We start from the raw sequence: 17288 nt of genomic DNA on the forward strand, positions 1-17288 counted from the left end.
TCACGTATCACCTCTCACGTATCACCTCTCACGTATCACCTCTCACGTATCACCTCTCACGTATCACCTCTCACGTATCACCTCTCACGTATCACTTCTCACGTATCACCTCTCACGTATCACTTCTCACGTATCACTTCTCACGTATCACTTCTCACGTATCACTTCTCACGTATCACTTCTCACGTATCACTTCTCACGTATCACCGCTGACGCATCACTTCTCACGTATCACCTCTGACGTATCACTTCTCACGTTTGACGTATCACTTCTCACGTTTGACGTATCACTTCTCACGTTTGACGTATCACTTGCCACCTCCCTTTTGCAGCTGTTCCGCAAGTTCAAAAGCAAAGCCGTGTGGAAAACCCTCGAGAGCGGCGAGATCGAACTGGACGACAAACTCACCAAGGCGGATGTGTTCAGGTACGGCTGCGTCATTCTCCAGGGGAGGAAGCCCGCATGATAATGTGACCCCCCCCAACGTTTTTAATTTTTTTTTTTCCTTGCTCCCACACTGTGTTTGCCCTTTTCCCTCCCATTTGTTTACTCCGAGGTATTATTTTTGCCCATATGCCCATATTTTCATATCACCCCATTTCTTCCCCTTCCTTCCGCAGAGAAATGTACAGCTGGTGTAAAGTGCAGCTGGAGTTGAAGAGCAAGCGCAGTGATGTGTCAGACACAGAAAGCGATTCTTCGAAGGACTCATATTAGCTACTTTAATTGTTGTTTTTTTTTTGCCTTCCCCCCCGCCCCTGTATATACCGCGGTGTGTTGTGCAGCGGAATGTATGCCTCCTCTGTGTAACCGTGCGCGACATTTGTTTCCCACAGATCATAACATATTTGTCACCATCCCCTTCGAATTAGTGTTTACATATCCGTGACCACGACTTCCTATCAGCTCTTCCGTCTCTCTCCCTAATTTTTCTTTTTTTCCTTTTTATTTATTTATTATTTTTTTTTTTTGTACACACATTTCAGCGTACATGTTCCGCGGACATTGCTCGTTCGAGTGAAAGCAAGAACGACTGAAATTTGAAGCATTGAGTTTATGCTTTTCTGTTGTGGGTCGTGTGTCCGTTTGACGCGCGGCCTCTGTCTCCCTCGTGTGCACCTTTCTGGCCTTCCCAATTGTTGCTGGGCAGTTGCAGTTGTTGCAAAAATTGCTAACGCTGTTGTTATTTTTATTTATTTATTTTATTTATTTTTTTTTTTTTTGAAATTCCTGTAGCCAATTTTTTAAGCATTTCGCAAATTTGTATTCGCCAGCTTTTTCTGTGTTTACGTCATCGCTGCAATTTTTTGGCACCATTTTTCACCACTGCTTTTTTTTTTTTTTCTTTTTTTTTTTTTCCCCCTTTGGCCTCGTTTGGCGATTGCGCTGCTAATTGTTTTAATCCTTTCCCTGATTTTTAAGTTCACATCGAACGCGCGTGTGTGTGCGTGTGCGCATACGTCCATGTGATCATGGGCACCTCTCCCCTCCACCTAAATAGGTGCCCCCCTCCCCCAGTTGCGTCCGTCTGTCTGTGTATCCGCCTGTCTGTCTCCTCTAAAAAGTGTTCAGTGGAACCTCTGCATTTAGGTGGAGGAGGGGGCTTCCTCCTGTGCATGAGCACACGGCGAGTGTGTGAATCCCCTCGAAGGTTTATTGGTACCCATGGTGCCAAGCATGTGTCGCGGCTTGTTCAAGCATGTTTGGCAGTTTTTCATTTTTTTTTCATTTTTTACCCGCTGCATGGCCCAAAACAAGAATTATCAATTATCGAATCTAACTTTGTCTAATTTAGTCTCGGTCAAACCGAACTTGACTCAGCCAGATGTTGTGAACAGGCACCATGTGGTGGTTTTTTTTTTTTTTTTTTCTTCCCTTTGTTACTCCGAGGTTAAGTAAACGTAGCGCTTACACCTCATGTGTGCTCTCTGTGCGAGTGGCTTCTTCACCCGGTCGACGTCTTTCCCCATCTGTCTTGGTTCACAAGTGGTGACAAATTACAAAGGAAGGTTTTCCCCTGACTTATCGCAAATGTCACATTCGTAGGAACGAATATACATCCTTTAGTTAACCAGTAGGGGAGGCAAAAAAAAAAAAAAAAAAAAAAAAAGAGCCATATATGACAGACCCAAAATGGTGAAGAGGGAAAAAATTAATTATCCGTAATTCGCCAAATGTCTCTTTTTGGTGGAGTAAAAAGTTAAGCAGGTGAAGAGAGGGAAGTGGCAGACAACAAGAGAGACCTCACAGGGGAGCAAAATATACAACAGGAAAGGAAAGAAAAAAAAAACAGAATGGGATACGCTACTGCAAGTGGCGAAGGAGAAGGTGGATACACAAAAAAAAAAATAAAATAAAATAAAATAAATAAGGAGGGGCCCAGCAGGGGGGTGGGGCACCAAAACTGACTTCCCAACTGGGACAATTCCCAAACGGAAGATAAAAAAAAGAGAGCCAACAAAGGAACAACATCAACATAGACGCTACTAAAATGAGGCCACGCGCTCGTTAAGGAAAACTCACGGAAGGGGATCAAATGATGGAGAAGCTTCGTTATTTTCCCCCTCCCTCACACAAATGTGCATGTCGTAAATCACCTGCACAGTGCAGGAAAATAAATATAGGTTAAACAAATGTAATCCTAACCTCTTGGGGTGTGGAGTAACAGGCCCAATTTGTGGGCATAAAAAGGGGGTTGCCTGGCTCGACGGGTACTTCGTCCCCTCACTCCCTCATTCATTCTTCCATTTTTCATTTTAAATTTTATTTTGCAAACCGAATTTTTAATTCTCAAACACGGCGGAGTCCTGATTATTATCCGGCAGGTAATTCAAAATTTGATTTAGTGGTTTGTACTGTAGAACTACATTTTCGGAGGTCAGGGGTCCTTGGCTCTTTTGCACATCGGCTTCTGAAGTATCCCCTGCTTCATTTCCTGCCTTATTTTCTTGTGAATAGTCAAACATCTTTGCGTACTTCTCCTCATCCACGGAGCCGAAGTAAGCGATGTTGTCTCCCCTGATGATCAGGTTTCCTGTGTGCACGCGGTGATAATAACGTGTGCAGGGTGAGACTACTTTACGGTGACGACTTCACCTACATGGCGTCATCCAATGCAGTCTAGCCTCACAAGTGAAACGCGCATCACGCAACGCCCACCACGCAACACACATCTAGCAACGCGAAAAAGGTAAAACGTTGCGCCACTTACCAACATAGACGTCAGAAAAGTAGTTCCGCTCCGAGACTATAATTTTCTCCACACAGTGCGTTAGAAATATATTCCCATGTTGATCATACGTTCTCAGGATTCCTGTCGGGGGGCGAAGCGACACGTATGTATGCATGTACGCATGTGTACGGGGAGGATGAGGCAATACGCTGAAGGCTGTGGTGCGCTAATACGTCGATTAATGCACCGCGTCGGTGCGAACAACAACGGGGCGCAGTGGCTCTCCTAGCCAGACTAACCTAGATAAAGTTTGTTGTCCCTTGAGGAAATAAAGATGTATGTGTCAATGTCCTCCTCGAAGGTGCTGAGCCACAGCGGCATGGATTGGTGTTCCATTTGGCCTCGCGCCGTCTGCGAAGGGGACGCGGAATGCAAGTTGTAGAGGTACATACTAACATGAGCGCTTTTGTACAGACGCAATGGCAGTGTGCGTCACGTCCGCATCACGTCTGACCTACTACACCTTCTCACTCCGCTTCTTACCGGCGCATGCATTAGTGTGTCCTCCTCACCTCTGATAAGCACGCAGCCTGTCCTCTTCACAAAAATGAATCGTCAAAAATGTGCAAAAGTTATTAACTTCCCCTTTCTACTGAGGCTGCGATGGTGTGGCAGGGAATTCTCAACAGCCGAAGCGCATGCGTAAGTAAGCGTGTGCCTGTTGCGAGTGGGAAATAAGTCGCGTCCTGGTTTACAGCTAAGCCCTTTGTAAAAAAGTATTCCCTGGGAGGTGTTTTTCCCCCGTTGGTGCTTTTCACCTGGCAACTCAACCACGCTGCTCTCCCCCCCCGTCTGACACCACTTAAGCAGAAGTAGGTTCCTACCAAGAGCCACCTCTGTTTGGGGCGGGAACAAGAAACGTTATTCAATAGAATGTAGCGAAAAAAAAAAAACTTCACTCTAAACAGTCACTCTTGCATACTCAAAACAGAATTACTTTAAAAAATGACGCGAAAGGGGAACAAAATAAAATAACACAAAGGGAAACTGCAGGGCTATCCCCCAACGAACAGCATTGACTTTTTTAATTTGTATAAGTTTATTTTATTTATTTTTTTCTTTTTTTTCGTTAAGTATGCAACAAAAAAAAAAAAAAAAATATTTTCTCTTTTTTTCTTTATTATTTTTTTTTTTTTTTTTCCCCCTTTGACAACGCAGCAACGGTTCACCCTGCGTTTTGCGCCTTGGAAAAAAAAAAAAAAAAAAAACGGAAAAGGCACGGCAACCGGCATGCAGTGTGAAATGTCAGGGTGGCATAACAAAAAGGCAGGGAGTAACCCAAACGCACATTGCACATGTCCCCCATGGGTGAGTGCTGCCTTTACCATTTTTTCTTTTTCTTTTTTTTTTTCACTGCAATGATGTATAGGATCGGATCATCTGACTGTGTTGTTTTATCCTATGTGTGGAAGCCTGTCAGTTGTAGTGTTTCTTAGCAACGGTGGCAGATTTTTGCGTGCAGGTGATAACTTGGAAAATTCTTATACACGCATTTTTTTTTTTTTTTTTTTTTTTTCCCTACCCTCGTTGCAAGATCGATGAAGTTGTCCTACTAATTAATTTTGCCGCTAACGTGGAGGCATAACACCCGAGTGGCAGTTTGCATTTTTTTTTTTTTTATATGCCCGGTGGTTGCACATTTGTGTTGTTTCTCCTGTTCAGGCAAGGGAGGCAAAATTGAAAAAGTGCCAAAGAGGAGTGACGTAAAGCAGACAACAGTAGTAAAAGAAGCAAACAGAGGGGGCAAAAGGGAGCCACGGAACGATGAAGGTGGAGGTATATTTTTTTCTCTTGGTACTTATCCTGAGGGTGAAGCGCATCCCAGCTGTACACATGCAGAGGAAACCCAACGTCCTATTTCTGAATTGCGCATCCCTCAAAAATGGTGCAAGCGGTTGGAGCATGACGACTGTGGACGCGAAAAAAAATGAAGCCAAGCACCGAACGATGAAGGCTCATGTCGTGGGGTCAAAGAAGGTCGACGAGCCAATGGTAAAAGTTTTTCAACTCGATGAGAGAAGCCCTAGGATAAGACCCAACAGTAAAAAGCAAAACGAGGCAGAAGACGTTGATGAGGGTACGGAGAATCCCCCCAAGTTGAACAACCAAGCCAACTACAACGTTTACCTACCAGACAACCACCTGGAAGATTACCTCTCCGATGTGAAGGTCAGCAAAGATGAAATGAAGATGCTCTATGAAGATATGCATTTAGGAAGGATGTTTGAAAATTTAGTTGCAAAATTATATTATAGTAAAAGGATAAACGGGTTCGTACATTTGTACAATGGGCAAGAAGCCATCAGCTCAGGAATAATTAAAAATTTGAGGCCCTCTGATTTTGTCACCAGCACCTACAGAGACCATGTGCATGCAATAAGCAAAAATGTCCCTCCAAAAAAAGTGCTTAATGAATTGTATGGAAATTATTATGGAAGTACAAATAAAGGCAAAGGTGGATCCATGCACATATACAGTAAGGGGGAAAACTTCATAGGGGGCTTTGGCTTCATAGGAGAGCAGATCCCCATCGCCGTCGGTCTGGCCTATAGCATTTTGTACAAGCGGGAGTTCCCCCAAAATGGCAGCGCCCCACGAACAGCACGCACGTCGCTAGCAGACGACACGCCGCTAGCACAAGACACCAGCGTGGTGGCGTGCTTCCTCGGAGACGGGACCTCCAACATCGGGCAGTTCTTCGAGTCCCTCAACCTGGCAGCCACCTACAATCTTCCAATCATGTTCGTCATTGAAAATAATAACTGGGCCATAGGCATGGAGGGCTCAAGGAGCTCTACGGATGACCTCCTGAACAATTACTCCAAGGGAAAGGCATTCAACGTGGACACGTACAAAGTGGATGGCAATGATGCAATAGCATTGTTCAGGTTGGCAAAAAAAAAAATAAATCAAATGAGGAGAAGAGAGTGTGGACCGGTACTGATAGAAGCAATCACGTATCGTGCAAAGGGACACTCGCTTGCAGATCCGGATGAGCTACGAATACAGGAAGAAAAAGCTTCATGGAAAAAAAGAGACCCAATTGTACATTTGGCTAACTACATGAAAAAAAAAAATATCGTCGATGAAGCCTTCTTTGAAGAAATTAAAAAAAAAAATAAACATATTTTGTTGGAAGCTGAAATGGACGCTGACGAGAATATGAAAAAGAGCCAAAACATTAACATCCCCCAACTGTTGCGGGAAAACATTTACGCTCCCTCAGAGACAGTGCCCTTCCAGGAGGACTACAACCAGTATGCGACGTATGACCACCTTAGTGACTCCGAGCTGGGGGAGTATTACGAAGCACTGCGCAAAGAGATGGACAGACAGCTGCATAACAGGAAGCCGGATCCCTCTGAGCATTTCGCGCGCAAGGACCTCCCCCTGATCATCGACTAGTGCGTGTTGGCCAAGTAGTGCCCACACATACAAGTCAGTCCCCCCAAAATGGGACTTGAAACTGTCCCCGCATTCAATTATTCAATCTTTATACATGCACACTCCGTCATGATGACGTCATTACTTATATGACTTGCACATGTTCATTTCGTTCCATTTTATTACATTCCATTTCGTGTCTTTCCATTTTATTATTATTTTTTTTTTTCTGTTCCTTCGTGTGTTATATGGGAAAAGGTACTTCTGGACGGCGCTGCTCGTGGGAGGGACCTACCAATTGGCTAGCCAGAAATTCAACTTCGAATAAATGAAACCCTAATTGCGTCCAACAGTCACGTCTAATAAGCGCGTGACGTGCTCTCTTCCCCACCCGGTTGGCATCACAAACATCCACATCACGGGATAAACAAGAGGAAAAAAAAAAAAAAAAATTTAATTAAAAGGCAAACCTGTTCACTTGGCAAAGTGAAAAAAAATTAAAAACATCAACTCTCATGATGACACTTCTTCTCTTCATTAAAAAAAAAAAAAGAGTTCGAATGAATTGGAAATTATAGCCAAATAAAGGAAAAAAAAAAAAAGCCAAACGTAGCTGTGGTGTAAAGCGGCAGAACGCGCAGCCACCACAAAACGGGAAAATAAAAATGTCCACCCTCACACACCGCTTAAACGATAAGAGTAGCATTTCACACTGAGGGGGTGCTCGTGTATGTATGTGCGTGTGTGAGACTGGGCGGCATGAAAAAAAAATCATAGCCATCAAATAGAATGTGCAAAAATGAAGAGGAACAAAAAATGGCAGACTGCATATAATTCGTCCGCTGGCGATAAGAGAGAGAGAAAAAAAAAAAACAAATGGATTCAACACCCACTCTATTATATTATACTCCCTCTTCCCATTTCGCATTCATTAGTGTAGGATCAGTCAGGGACAGGTTAATTACACTTAATCTTGTAATGACCCCAAATACATTTCGTCCCTCTGGGCCAACTACACCTCTCATCTCTAAACAGACTACGCGCTTCGCACCATTCTACATTTCTGTGTAACCAGGTAAAGGCCGCCAACAAAAGAGGCATCTCTCGCGTAAGGCTGCCTTTCTCCTCCCCCTTGCGTGGACAAATAATTATGGGGTCTTCCCCTCCCCCCGTGAGAAAATGAATAAGAAAAGGGACCTCAGCAAAATAGGACTCCATAAATGAACGGCTCCAAAAATACGGGCTCGATATAAAAAGTCCCCTCTCGAAATACAGTCTCCATAAAAAAAAAAAAAAGGGGGCGTCTCCTCTGGATTGGACTTTTTGCACAAACCTCTACATTTGCTACGCGGCTTCCACTCTTGAGGTTCACTCGAATGTCATCTGGGGTAACTCTAAACCGCTGACGCATGCCGCTTCACTGCGCGGGGCCTCTACACCGCTGACGCATGCTGCTTCACTGCGCGGGGCCTCTACACCGCTGACGCATGCCGCTTCATGGGTCCGCTTTGTTGGTGACCTTGGATCTGAAAATTGGCAGGCAGGACGCAGTGAGGCGAGTCATACCGTAGTTTATAAAGTCAAAGTCAATGGAGGAGTGCATGCCTTGCAGGAGGGACCACAGACCCCAGGTGATGTGTGAACACACGTAAAAGGGTTGTATTTCCTGAATGAGCTTATTAATTAATTGCTCATCATCTGTGCCCAAGTAATGCTTTATAAAATAATATTCTTCTTCCCTGGAGGGAGTTAAATCCCAGTCGCAGTTGAACCCTGCGTACTCGTTGAAATGGTTCGCAATGTCGTAGGCCCTCTCCATGGGGCAGGAATATTCAAAGTCAATAAAGGATATTTTGTCCCCGTCCGCCGCGCCTACCCCGTTCGCCGCGTTTGCCGTCCCCGCCGCGTTTGCCGCGCCTACCCCCTCCGGTGGGACGCCGCCACTGTTAATAATGTTAGAGGAAAGCAAATCACAGTGGCACAGTACTATGGGTGAGTTCTCCCTCTTGCACATCTTCTCCACCTCAAGGATGGTGTCCCTCAATATATCAAAGTCGATTAGCTTCAATATATTAGCTTTAGAATCGAAGGCACATATTTTCTTCCTTTCTTCATTAAGCAAATTAAAATATTTCCAAATAGTATTCCACAAGAAGGAGGGTCTTGTCCCGGGCACATTCTGAGTCACTTGTATCTCTTTATATAAATTATCACTTAAATTTATATCATGTAGAAGCTTCAGATTTTGTGCAATGAGCTTTTGAAATTTGGGTTCTTTTATGTCCTCTCTAGACAAAGCATAGCCATCCATGAATTCTTCAATTCTTCCATTTGAAAAAAATACATAAATTTTTTTAGCTATATTTTTATCGTATAAAATACATGAAATTTTTTTTTCTCTTTCTCTGTTAATAATTTCATCTGTTTTGGGTCCGTACAGTCTTATGAGGTACTGGGCTTGGGTCGACATATCTTTCACTTTAACTAAAATGTTTGTGATGCCACCATTGATCATTTGAAAATGTAATGAGTGCACTTGGTTTGGGTCGATTAGATCCTTCCCGTAATGCACCATGACATACTTGCAATATATGTACAAGGTCTTTTCATTTTCAAATACATTACTTACGTGCTTTTGTAAAACTTCCTTTGCCTTGGTGATTATGTCTTCTCCCTCGTGGATCCTTATATTACTTTCCGTTATTGGGTACACCCCCTGTTTGTTTTTCGTCTCTGTGATTTGTGAATTCACAGACCCAGTGCTACTTTTCCTCCTCATGGAGAAGGGCGAGGTTGGTTCTGCCATGCTGTTTGTTCTGTTCCCGTCGTCCAGTCGTCTCTTCTTCTGCTCTTCCATGGGCAGGGGAGAAAAGGCGCGTCGTCGTCCGCTGCCTCGTCCGCTGCCTCGTCCGCGTCGTCGTCAGCTGCCTCGCCCGTTTTGTGCTACCCCAATGGGATAATGCTAAGGAGCATATATCACGATGAAGCTTTCACTGGGTGAAAATCAACGACGCTTTTTTTTGGTCTTCCCTCTGCGTTGGCAAACAGGAAAAAGCCTCTTAACCAAGACAGAAGAGAATTAAATTCTCAAGTGGAGATATATATATATATATATATATATATTTATATATTCAAGAGTGGATGCCAAATCTTCGCTCGAGCGATGCGATCGTTCCAGTTGAAGAGGAGACAAACATGCAGGAGCAGCAAATGTGGAACAAATGGACGAGCGGCGAATGAACAATCGGACGAATGAACACTCGGGACGAACAACAAATAAGCAGAGTGGTATAAACAACTAAAAAACAAAACGGAAAAAAAAAAAAAGGAAACAAAAGAAATAAAACAAAACGAAAAAAAAAAAAATAAATAAATCAAATGGAGTGCAAATATATATACAATATCAGCCTACATAAACGTGCTGCATACCGTTGCATGCACAGTTGTGACTTTTTTTTTTTTTTTTTTTTTTTTTTTTTTTTTATGGAGGTGGAAAGGTTTTTCACCTACACAGCACCTTCCGTAGGCAGTGAGTACATTTACTCGGTGAGCTTTAACGCTTGTTGGTTTACGCAGGGGTATCTTAGCTCACACGAATAATCACACATGCAGGACATGTACGAACGTACAATCATATGTGTATTCGTGCGGGCCTGGGTGTGGAGCGCAGCCACAGGCTTTTTCCCTTTTGCGTTGGTGACAACGATGTCGGAAAAAAAAAATTCACACATAAAACTGGATGTACACAGGTACGCAGCGGGGAGTGGAAGGGGCTAACTGGGGCAACCCCTCTGAGCGCCACTTGTTGTACACACGGATGCACGCAGGGAACGGTCTACACCCACTGGCGTGTGTGGCGTGTGTGGCGTGTGTGGCGTGTATGGCGTGTGTCGCATGTATGGCGCGTCGTGTCGATTTTTGCACGCAGCACCAAATTGGCGTCAACCGTTTGCGAGGTGCCCAGTGAGCCGTCTGACCGTTCGAAAATGCGCAACTGAGGAAAAGTTGCTAACTCAGAGAGGGAGAAAACTCAACAAAGTGGAACTCCCGCAAATTTGAACTCGACACATGCACAAGTCGATTGACAGTGAAATGGGAGTTTGCAATTTTCTGAGTTAACGTCGTTGTGCTCGTTCGTTAAATGGCGTTTTTTTCCCGTTCGCGGCTGGGGCCACGTCAATGTGTTCACTTAACAGAGCAGTTAACAATTTTCCTTCCAATACCTACACGTACTTTTTCTTTCTGTCCTTGCTTCCTGTTTTTTTTTTTTTTTTTTTTTTTTGCTCTCATGCGCAATTAACACACGCAGCGAATGTTAAGTACACATAAAAGCAGTTAAACATACGTTTGTGTGTACTCCTCTTATAACGCGTACAGATTTGCACAGCACATAAGGAGATCTGTAATGAAGGTGAGGATAATGGTGTATAAATAAACAAAAGTTCTGCGATGCAAAAAAAAAAAAGAAAGAAAAAAAAAAAAAAAAAACTTATTTTTCTTCAATTTGTGCTTTTCGATATTGTGGGTATGGGGTGGGACGGTGCAATTTTTTTTTTTTTTTTTTTTTGAGGGGAATGAAAAAAAAAAAAAAAAATCCTCCTAAAAGAAAAAATATGTTGCAAAAAGGAAAAGAAAAGTGCAATTTTTTTTTTTTTTTTTTTTTTTGTTTCAAATTTGTTGCTTATGTCTTGATACACTTTGCTAAATTTGTTCGTTTTTGCTGAGTTGACACTCACGTTGGGGAGGGGAAACACAAAAGGCAAAAGAACTCAATTGAGAGTATATACCTCTTATGGATTATACGCAATTAAAAATCCCTTTATGGAAAAAGGAGCAAGTAGCTGTGTGTTACACAGCGGGAGCCGAAAAAGGTGGGGCGGCTCAATAGGGTTAATAAATTAGCAAAAGAACAAAAAATGGCGCAAGCACACGGATTCCAAGTGCAAGGGAGCACACGTACTCGAATTGCCAAGGGAATGAATTAAAATGTAGGGAAATTGAATTCAACACATTTGGAGGCGAATACTTTAAATAAAGTTACGCAAAAAAAATTATTTTTAATTTTGTAAAGCAGCGCTTTTAATTTTTGTGAAACGTCATTTGGTGTAATGTTTGCCAAAATTGCCACGCGCAGAAATTTCACACACTCCATAAAAAAAAAAAAAAAAAAAAAAAAAAAAGCCAATTGAGGGTACAGAGGAGAGCCTAGGGGCGACGGATGACGCAGACTTCCAACCCAAGCGCGATGTTTTCTTAAAAATGTGTGCCGCAGGTCGGACGCCCCGAAGTAGTCACCTCTTCACTCGGGGGGTACACATAATACGGGTGGTGGTCATGCTCATCCCCGCCACGGCTTGTATATCATTTGCAGATGAGGAATGGAGGGAGGGACGAGTGCGTGCATCTAGGGAGAGCAAAACGAATGACTTGCTTGTGTGGTTATGTGCGTACATATTCATGTAATACATTTGATCATCTGCTCTTGTACACATTTAAATGCTCTCTTTTTAAACCAACCACAAGGCGCGCTTTTCTATCCCAAAGTTCACGTATTAAAGGGGTAGCGAATTATCGGTGTGCATGCAGGATCAAATGAGCTCTCATTCTTATGCATTTGCAAGTCATACTTGTTTTTTGCACGAGGCAGTAATACATAAGGCAAGACACGAGGTAGATGCACCACCCAGTTCAATCTGTTATTAGCGCGGGAACGGATGTAGATATTATATGTACTTGCGGGTGTGGTAAGGTTTATTTTATTTTATTTTTTGTTTCGAGTGAAAAGGAAAAATTGGACCGACCACGAGAAAAATATAAGATCACACCCTGTGTGCTTTTCTACCCCCCGTTTGTTGGGTTTAGTGACAGTTAAGAAATGGGTGCACAAACGGAGATGGGCATTTGCTCATGAACGGGGAAGAATTAAAAAGAGCCTTGAGCTGGCATACAGGTTAATGCTAGCTGCTATGCTGGGCTCTGTTGTTCCCCTTTTTCTCCCCCTTGGTCATTTTAAAAGCTTTCATTTGGGTTTTTTTGAGGAAAAGTTTTTAGGTGTACAAGAAAGGGGAAATAAAAACATTGTTAAAACGGTTATGTAGGCGTTTCTCCTCTTTACGCATTTTTTTTTTTTTTTTTTTTTTTCCGACCCTTTCCCAGCTAAATCACTTTTCACCTATGAGAATGAATTCACGGCCTTCGAATTTCACCCCAACTGGTTACTTCGCTGTAGCTTACATTTTTGCGCGTTTTTAACTGCCTTCCGTTTTGGGAGGTGGAAATATGCAAACACTCTTTGCTCTTCCACTGAAGTGCCGCCCTTTCCATTTGCATATGCCCACAGGTATAGGCTCACAAATACGTACACCTGTTTGCATATCCTTTCGTGCAAACAAAACGGTACACACGTTTTGTGACTGCCTGGTTTGGTGTTATCGGGCTGTAAGGGCACGAGACTATACGCCTTGCGTAAAAAAAAAAAAAAAAAAGGAAAAAAAAAAAAAAAAACTTCATGACATTCTGGTATTGGAAGTCAATTCAGTACCGCTCGCTAAGATCGCAGTGAATGGTCTTCACAAAATGGTTGCGCCCCCTATCTCTGTATAAGGGGGGACACCCCTTCGAACAGTGCGCCTTTTTAAACTGCGCAGAGTACACATCAGGGATACTTGATACCGTGGCAGAGGGGTGATAGAAACCACCACGGAGAGATCTTCTAAATGGACTCAATTCTTAACAACTCCAACCTTGGCAGCTCTGCGCGGGGAAGGAAAATGGGGAAGGGGTGGGTGTAAAAAAATATGTAATGGTCGAATGGGGGAGAGGCACACAGGGTATCGGCTCGGGTACGTCAACTTTCTTAACACGTCCCGTAAAACGTCTCTGACAGTCACAAAGAGGTGTACCTTAAGATGCGGTCCTTTATCTTGTATCCCTGCTGAACAACCGTCGCAACAGTGCCCTTCTCCTTGGTGCTGTCATTAATTTCGAACAGTGCCTCGTGGAAGAGGGGGTTGAATTTCTCATTAATCGGGTCATACTTATCAATTCCATACTTATTAAAAATATTATGTAGTATAGTCTCCGTCATCTGTATGCCTTTGTATATATTATTTATTTCTTCATTCTGCTTGAGCGATTCTTCGTTGATGTTTTTAATTGCTAGAGATAAATTATCTGCAACGTCCAGGAGCGACTTTGCAAAATTGCTGATGCAGTAAAATTTGCTATTTTCAATTTCCTTTACATATCTGTGTCTTAAGTTTTCATTTTCTGCCAATACGGACAGATATTTTTCTTTTAATATTTTATTGTCCACAATTTTTTCTTCTATGTCTCGTTTTGTTTTCCTAATTTCGTTAATTAAATCGGCCTTGTTCAATTTTTCGTAGTTTATTTCCTTCATGTGTTCTCTGTTCTTTTCTTCTCCCTCCGCATGTTTTCCCTGCTGTTCGAACTGGCCGTGTTGCCCGTCTTCGCCTTCTTCATCCTTTTTCCCCTTTTCGCTTTTCTTCTTACCTTCCTCAATTCCGCCACTTGCGCTCATTCCATTTTGTGCATCCATGCCCTTGTGGGCGTCATTGTCAGACATGCCCGCCTTGCTAGTGAAAAGGCGCCCCTGCACCACCTTCCCGCATATTTCATTTGGGCACACGTTGGCGAAGTAGTACCTTCTAAATGTCGCTCTCTGAATCGCGCACGCACTCAGGGCCGACCTGCAACTTACCCCCCGCCTCAAAAACAAATGTGCATACTTCATACTGGGCTATGTTATATGCGGTAGGGAATATGCGTTCTGCAAACTGTTCCACAAAACACGTTCGCAAAAAAAAAATTCTGACTGTTCATAAAAAATTTGCGACGAAATTGTGGGGAATTGTAGCAGGATGGAAAAATATTCTGAACGAGCTAGCTATTTTTTTTTTTTTTTTTTTTAAAAGGTCAGGCGATTTTTTGTTTCCCCCTCGTGGCTATTCGTCAAAAACCTCTATAACATACAACAACGCTAAGGTGCTTTCTGCTCAATTGAGCGACAGGGTTGAGGAACGGAGGAGAAATGGTGAATTGGCCAAACGGGGGAGCAGCAAAAAACAGTGTAGGAACACCAAATGGTCAGTGCACTGTAATTTTTTACTTCGAGCAAAACCCTTCTTTCTCACATTTTTGAAACCCATGCATGGATGAAAAAAAAAAAAACAAAAGGAAAAACCACTCGCGGCTTAATTGTGTATTCATGGGGACTATATATAACAACTGGGCAACATCACCCCGAATGATGCACCCCCATTTTTTGAGGTGATGGAGCAAAAAAGATGTTCTTTAAAACTGTTTTGCAACTACTTATGAAGGGATACCCCACCATGATGCCTTCCAAGGTACATTTTCCTGCGCACCATTGCAGCGGTTGTATATACTTCTATGCCGATGAAGCCTATTCGCAGCATCTGGCAAACCGACACACATAATGGCTCTCTTGGGGGTTACGACATTTTTATATGGCCAACCTCTTCAACTTTGGTGTTTGTTGCCTTGCCGAAATGTATTCCATAGCGGTGTCACCTCGGATAAGCCACAAGCACCATTACAGGGGGGGAGAGAAAAAAGAAAGAAAAGATTTACTTCTTGCTGCAACTTTCTTTAGTGGGAGGACAACCCAACGGATGAAAGGCTACACAAGTGGGTCACCTCTTCCTTAATCCATGCCGCTTCCCCTTTTTATACCACTTGGACAGTGACTATAAAGAGGGACTACTCTCCAAGCATACACTTTTTTGGTCTCTCCGCAAATGGGGTTAAAGGGTTATGCATAAAATTTTTTTTTTTTTATCTGAACCATAACGGGCAGATAATAATGAGCTATACAGGTGCAAATTTAAATTGCCGGGTAACGATTACTACCACGACTACTGTTTTTTTTTGGGGGGCGCGCAAGTGTGTACGCGACAAGGATGTGGTGAAAGAAAAGCATGCGTTGGGAGAGGTTAACAACACACACGCATAAAGGACAAAAAAAAAAAATCAGTTGGAGGGAAAATTAGGCAAATAAAAATGATGAGAATGGCTTTTCTCTTAATTAAGCAAAAAAAAAAAAATAATAAATAAAAAACATCGTCTTAATTAGAACCACACAAACTTCTGCACGCGCCGCGGTTTCGTGTGAGGCTGTGCAAATTGGGATTTGGTCTGAAGGAGATACCCTTACCAATGGCAGATATGCGATGCGCTCAAATTATTCTTCACAAAGGGGGTCAAATACCAGAGCAGGACTCGCAAATGAATCAAACAAGGAACAAAAAAATTCCCTGAAAATTGCCTCGATGGGTCCACCTCCACCCTTTTACAGGGACTTCAAAACAATGGAGGCCAGCTTATTATTTTGCTTAATTTCGTCCTTGACTAAGCGCGTCTCGCACTTTTGCTTCATTATGGCATTATTCCTCACCTTCATTTTTTTCTCCTTTTTCAGTTGTTTGTCTTTTCGCCCAAACGTCGAGGAGGATATTTGGGCCCTGCAGGGGGAACACACACAAAAAAAAAGGGATAGCGGTGGTGAGCATGAAGGTTGCAAAGTTCGTGAACACACGCAATAATAACACATCCACGTGTGGAGGTCGTAAAGGAGAGGGTTATGAGGGGGAAAACAGCCCATCATCTGATACACGTGTGACCCTCCTACGTGTCTGTAACTAAAGGCGGGTTGTTGAGGTGCTGGTATGTAATACTCCCCTATACCGCTTGCGGCGTCCCCTCCTTTTTTTTTTTTTTCCCTCCCTTTCTCTCTTACGTTTTCAAATTGTCCATGAGATTGTCCCTCTTCTTTTTCTGGCGAGCAATGTACTTGATGTCCTCCGTGGATATGCCCTCCTGGTGAAATTTATTTTTCATTTCTCTCATTTTATGTTTCATTTTTTTAATTTCCTTTTCCTCTTCCATTCTTTCAAAAGGATCCTCATATATGTTGTCACTCGGTTTGTACTCATGAACGAAGTTTGCATTATCTTCATTTATTTTTATTTGTTTTTTCTGAAATCGCCTGACCCACGCTTTGGAATTCTTGTCGTAAATCAATCCACTTTTATTTTTTTTCATTAATTTCTTTTTCGCAAAGTTTTCCCATTTTGTATTTTTTTTCTCTTTGGGGATTTTTGAATACCTAGGTATGTTGAAGTGGTTTGTTTTGGTCATTTGGTAAGCCGGGTCTCTGAAGTCATCCTGTCCGCTCTTCAGGGCGTCCATGCACTGGACAATGTGCTGCAGGTTTTCTTCCGCCTTTGATTTTATGCTGCGTTGGGGGGAACGAAAAAAAAAAAAACACCGTGTCTCATGTGGAGAAGCGGGAAGGGGGGAAGGGGAGAAAGGGGCCAAGCGTAATCACACCCAGTTCAACACGTTTTTGTAGCGACTCTCTCCGTAACTGCCACCACGCAGCTGCATCCCCCTCTCGCGCCTTACTCATTTTCCGACGCGATTATCGAGTTGTCATAGGCCAACAGGTGCTGCGAGCAAAATTCTATACTCATTTTGCGCTGTTTTAATTTTAAAGGGCGAAAAACAAAAAAAATATGCTTAGCAACAGTAAGATATAAAAAAAAAAAAAGGAAAATGAGAACCACGTAGGAGGATGTTGCCGCGCGTATAGGTGGGGATGTAGTAAATGTTACTCTTATGTATTTT

General features: G+C 42.9%; 6 protein-coding genes across 6 annotated transcripts in view; 2 read left to right on the forward strand and 4 right to left on the reverse strand.

Annotated features, from left to right (window-relative positions):
• Window positions 1–718, forward strand: part of AK88_02711 (uncharacterized protein) — a gene marked incomplete at both ends in the record, with an annotated part of 3528 nt that extends 2810 nt beyond the window's left edge. Inside the window, 2 exons of the mRNA XM_012480336.1 lie at window positions 333–427; window positions 622–718. Of these exons, the coding sequence (XP_012335759.1) occupies window positions 333–427; window positions 622–718 (192 nt within the window). The remainder of the gene's footprint in view (window positions 1–332; window positions 428–621) is intronic.
• A 2066-nt stretch (window positions 719–2784) lies between these two features.
• On the reverse strand, window positions 2785–3728 carry AK88_02712 (uncharacterized protein; the record flags this gene model as incomplete). Its single annotated transcript, XM_012480337.1, has 4 exons — window positions 2785–3035; window positions 3213–3314; window positions 3473–3584; window positions 3717–3728. The coding sequence occupies 4 exons, from the start codon at window positions 3726–3728 to the stop codon at window positions 2785–2787; spliced, it is 477 nt and encodes a 158-aa protein (XP_012335760.1).
• Window positions 3729–4997: 1269 nt separating this feature from the next.
• Window positions 4998–6638, forward strand: AK88_02713 (uncharacterized protein; the record flags this gene model as incomplete). Its single annotated transcript, XM_012480338.1, has 1 exon — window positions 4998–6638. The coding sequence occupies one exon, from the start codon at window positions 4998–5000 to the stop codon at window positions 6636–6638; it is 1641 nt and encodes a 546-aa protein (XP_012335761.1).
• A 1474-nt stretch (window positions 6639–8112) lies between these two features.
• Window positions 8113–9474, reverse strand: AK88_02714 (uncharacterized protein; the record flags this gene model as incomplete). Its single annotated transcript, XM_012480339.1, has 1 exon — window positions 8113–9474. The coding sequence occupies one exon, from the start codon at window positions 9472–9474 to the stop codon at window positions 8113–8115; it is 1362 nt and encodes a 453-aa protein (XP_012335762.1).
• Window positions 9475–13339: 3865 nt separating this feature from the next.
• AK88_02715 (uncharacterized protein) lies at window positions 13340–14373 on the reverse strand (the record flags this gene model as incomplete). The annotated part of the gene is made up of 2 exons (XM_012480340.1): window positions 13340–13370; window positions 13520–14373. 2 exons carry the CDS (start codon window positions 14371–14373, stop codon window positions 13340–13342), a joined length of 885 nt encoding a protein of 294 aa, XP_012335763.1.
• A 1578-nt stretch (window positions 14374–15951) lies between these two features.
• On the reverse strand, window positions 15952–17134 carry AK88_02716 (uncharacterized protein; the record flags this gene model as incomplete). The annotated part of the gene is made up of 3 exons (XM_012480341.1): window positions 15952–16123; window positions 16399–16896; window positions 17067–17134. 3 exons carry the CDS (start codon window positions 17132–17134, stop codon window positions 15952–15954), a joined length of 738 nt encoding a protein of 245 aa, XP_012335764.1.
• Window positions 17135–17288: the final 154 nt, after the last annotated feature.

The sequence above is a fragment of the Plasmodium fragile genome (genome assembly GCF_000956335.1).
Source record: "Plasmodium fragile strain nilgiri unplaced genomic scaffold supercont1.27, whole genome shotgun sequence".
Taxonomy (NCBI): Eukaryota; Apicomplexa; class Aconoidasida; order Haemosporida; family Plasmodiidae; genus Plasmodium; species Plasmodium fragile.